The following is a 3,332-nucleotide window of genomic DNA, read 5'->3' as shown; positions in this document are numbered from 1 at the left end:
AAGAGATGGCGGTGGGTGGTGATGACTAGCTGCCTTCCCTCTAGTCTTACACTGCTAAATTAGGGACGGCTAGCGCAGATAGCCCTCGTGTAGCTTTGCGCGAAATTCAAAACAAACAAACAAACAAACTTAAAGGCCTAATTGATTACACTGCTTACTTCTTATGTGCCTAAAAACCCTGTTTGTTGAAGAAGGCGCTGAAGTTAGACTGTTCAAATGAAACTGTCGGAGTTTATGAAGTTCTTTAGAACTTTACTCATTAAGAAACAATGCAAACACTACGTAATTAATGACATTACGTATGTCCACATATTAGATAATTTTTATATGATTCAAACAACACAAGTAATGTTTTTCTAAAAATATTTCTCAATTTCTAACAATATCTTTGTAATATAAACATATATTTAAGAAATATCATGAAAGTCTGTTTATTTGTTGTTAAGCACAAAGATACTACGAGTATCAGAACAAAATATTTAGCACTATAAATCCTCTGACTTACCGTTGAGCCACCTGGGGGTTCATGAAAGTAAATTATGTAACAATAATCACAATATTTATGTCACATCAACCAGTCAAACATTTTTCACTGTCTACTTGAATGATAGTATTTCTAACATGATTAAACATATCTCCGAAACATGTTAGGTGAAAATATGTAATGAGAAATCGTGAAATTAGTTCCGCTTCTGCTTTTTTAATACGAATATCAACAGTGACTCTTAATTTTTATCTTTTATGAAGCTGCTTCTGTTCCATTAAATTTATTAATGAAAGAAGTTTAAGTATAAATATTATTCATGATATACGTACATAAGGAAGCGTTTAGTGCTTAATATTTCCTTTGTTATAACCGACATTAAATATCCATAACTCAAGGGAAAGTTTGGATAAAACACTAATGATCCATAACTCAAGGGAAAGTTAGGTTAAAACATTAAATATTCACAACTCAAGGGAAAGTTTGGATAAAGCATTAAATATCCATAACTCAAGGGAAAGTTTGGATAAAACACTAATGATCCATAACTCAAGGGAAAGTTAATCTATCATATAAACAATGACATCACTCAAAATGATAGCTCTGGCCAAAAATAAAGTTGAAATAACTGGGCGAAAGGTTTTGGAAAAGAATGTATTGTTAGCTTAGAAATAATTATAAACAGGGTATTGAGTTTTTCGTTTGGTTCTTTCAGCGCGAGAAACGTTTGAACTCAAAAAAGAAACTTATTTACGCATGTAGGAAAAATTCATATAAACGGTTTAAATAAAACTTTTAAAATCGTTAACACTGTTTAAGGTAATGATAAATTTTAAGATATCTGAATATTGGACAAATTAAAAATAAATACATTTTTAACCAAATGACCATGTCAGGGTAAAGATATGGAAAGCTTTTTTTACTTCATACCAATTCTATGTAATTAATTAAAATAGTTTAACATATAAGATTATATAGTTTGTATTTTTCTTTTTTGAGAAAACATATTTTCATATTTTGGTAATTTTTAATTTTATTTGCATAAGTGTAATCTAGATGCATTTTGATAACAAAAGAAAGGATACCTTTAACTTGAAGTGCGGCTGTATATTCATCTTGACCAGCAGAATTTCGGGCAACACAAGTGTAATTTCCTGAAGTTTCTATGGTCACACTCTTTATAACTAAAACAGACACTATGCCCGGAGAAAGTACAGTCCATTGTGCGCCCGAACGCAAAGGTCGGCCATCTTTAAACCACTGAAACTCATCAGCAGCGTCGTGAGTTTCTAATCCGCAAGTGGCCTGAATAAGTTTACCTTCTTCAACAAATTCGGGAAATACAAAAGGTTGTATCTTTGGAGGCACTAAAAAAAAGGAATTATTTAAAACAAGTAAATTTTCAACGTAACTAGCACTAAGATTTATTAATCTTATAATCGGGAATTATTGTCAATATATCATATGATTTTAAACTTTACTATTCGTTTATCAAATATGGTCTTTCAAACGCGTCTACTTTATTAAAAGGAAAATTGTCTCACCTTGAGCAATAACACGTAAGGAGAAGATAGCAATTAGGATTATGATCTTCATCGACGATTATCCTTTTCAAGTGTGAGCTAGAACATGGAGCGTTCTTATGGGTAGTGTCTTACGTTATCCTCCGAATTTTACAGGTTATGATAACGGATTTTATTATTTATTACGATTTTCTAGCTGGCAAAGGATTCAAAACTGAGATATTACAGAGTGAGCACTGAAAACGGACTTTCTATTATTCAAGTACAAACTTGGAAATTCCTCCCATTGCGAACACGGTCAGACAGATTTTTGCTGTTACTTGTTAGCAACACAAACTATACCTCAAATATGGCGTATATGTGAGGTCTTTGTAATAAATAACGCTAGGCTATCAGCGCCACATGTCGCCAAACCTTAAAACTAAACAAAACCTAAAAATCTGCATATACAGTGTAATTTCAAAAATTCATCTAACTGGTAAAACAGTAAAATCACCATAAAAGCTCCGTCACTTAACAGACTAAATCCTCACAAACATTATAAAATATTATAATACCAAACAGATGTGATAAATGTAATCATAAAATTCGATTAACTATCAGAGATAATCTTATAGTAGTCTATTTCTACGCAAACTTCTGCGACTGAAATTTCAGGTAATTTCCATTCATATTTGTCATTAGAAAGAGTAGAAGATAAACAGGTTTATAATTCTTGTTAAGAAAGATTTGATGGTCCGCACAAAGTTTCTACCTCGGACTACAAGTTGCACAGTGTCAATCAAGGGACTGTCAATTCCATTTGAGACTTTGCACATAAAGCTATTTCTATCTTCTTCAGTGACTTGATAGAGATGTAGAGAACCGTTTTGAAACGTTCTTACTCGTCCTGTTGAAAATATTCTCTCAGTTTTATGGCCCTCTAGTGAAAACAAAAACATAGCAAATGTACTTTCAGAACGATTTCACACAATGTTATCACTCCAAACAAGAATATTCTCGATATTCAAAGTACTATATTATTAAACTTGCTTGAAAAGTTTACCGAATTTATTGAAGTATTGAAAAATAATTCATAACATTCTGAGAATATTCAACTAATAACTGAGTAATAAGACTAATTAAAAAAATAACCATAGTTTATTTAAACAACTATACCATGCTTTGATATTTTCCAATGACAAATACATTTATTTTATACTATATTGGTTTTAAGAAACACCAAGAATGAAAAGAACGAGCCCTTTTAAGCATTGACTTAGATATTTGTAATTCTATTAAGTATTTCAGTATCAAAACACGATATGGGTTTTGCGCATTTTGGG

The 3,332-nt window shown here is 31.4% G+C and overlaps 1 protein-coding gene across 1 annotated transcript in view; it reads right to left on the bottom strand.

Moving 5' to 3' along the window:
- The window catches only part of LOC111086673 (Down syndrome cell adhesion molecule-like protein 1), a 4,031-nt gene extending 1,669 nt beyond the window's left edge, over positions 1-2,362 (bottom strand). Inside the window, exons 1-2 of the mRNA XM_022390459.1 lie at positions 2,029-2,362; positions 1,570-1,851 (exon numbers count right to left, since the gene is read on the bottom strand). Coding sequence (XP_022246167.1) covers positions 1,570-1,851; positions 2,029-2,080 — 334 coding nt within the window. The 5' untranslated portion in view covers positions 2,081-2,362. The remainder of the gene's footprint in view (positions 1-1,569; positions 1,852-2,028) is intronic.
- Between the last annotated feature and the right edge of the window lie 970 nt (positions 2,363-3,332).

This window comes from Limulus polyphemus, unplaced genomic scaffold (assembly GCF_000517525.1).
Source record: "Limulus polyphemus unplaced genomic scaffold, Limulus_polyphemus-2.1.2 Scaffold1314, whole genome shotgun sequence".
In the NCBI taxonomy this organism is placed as follows: domain Eukaryota; kingdom Metazoa; phylum Arthropoda; class Merostomata; order Xiphosura; family Limulidae; genus Limulus; species Limulus polyphemus.
This window is presented reverse-complemented; position numbering and strand designations above follow the sequence as displayed.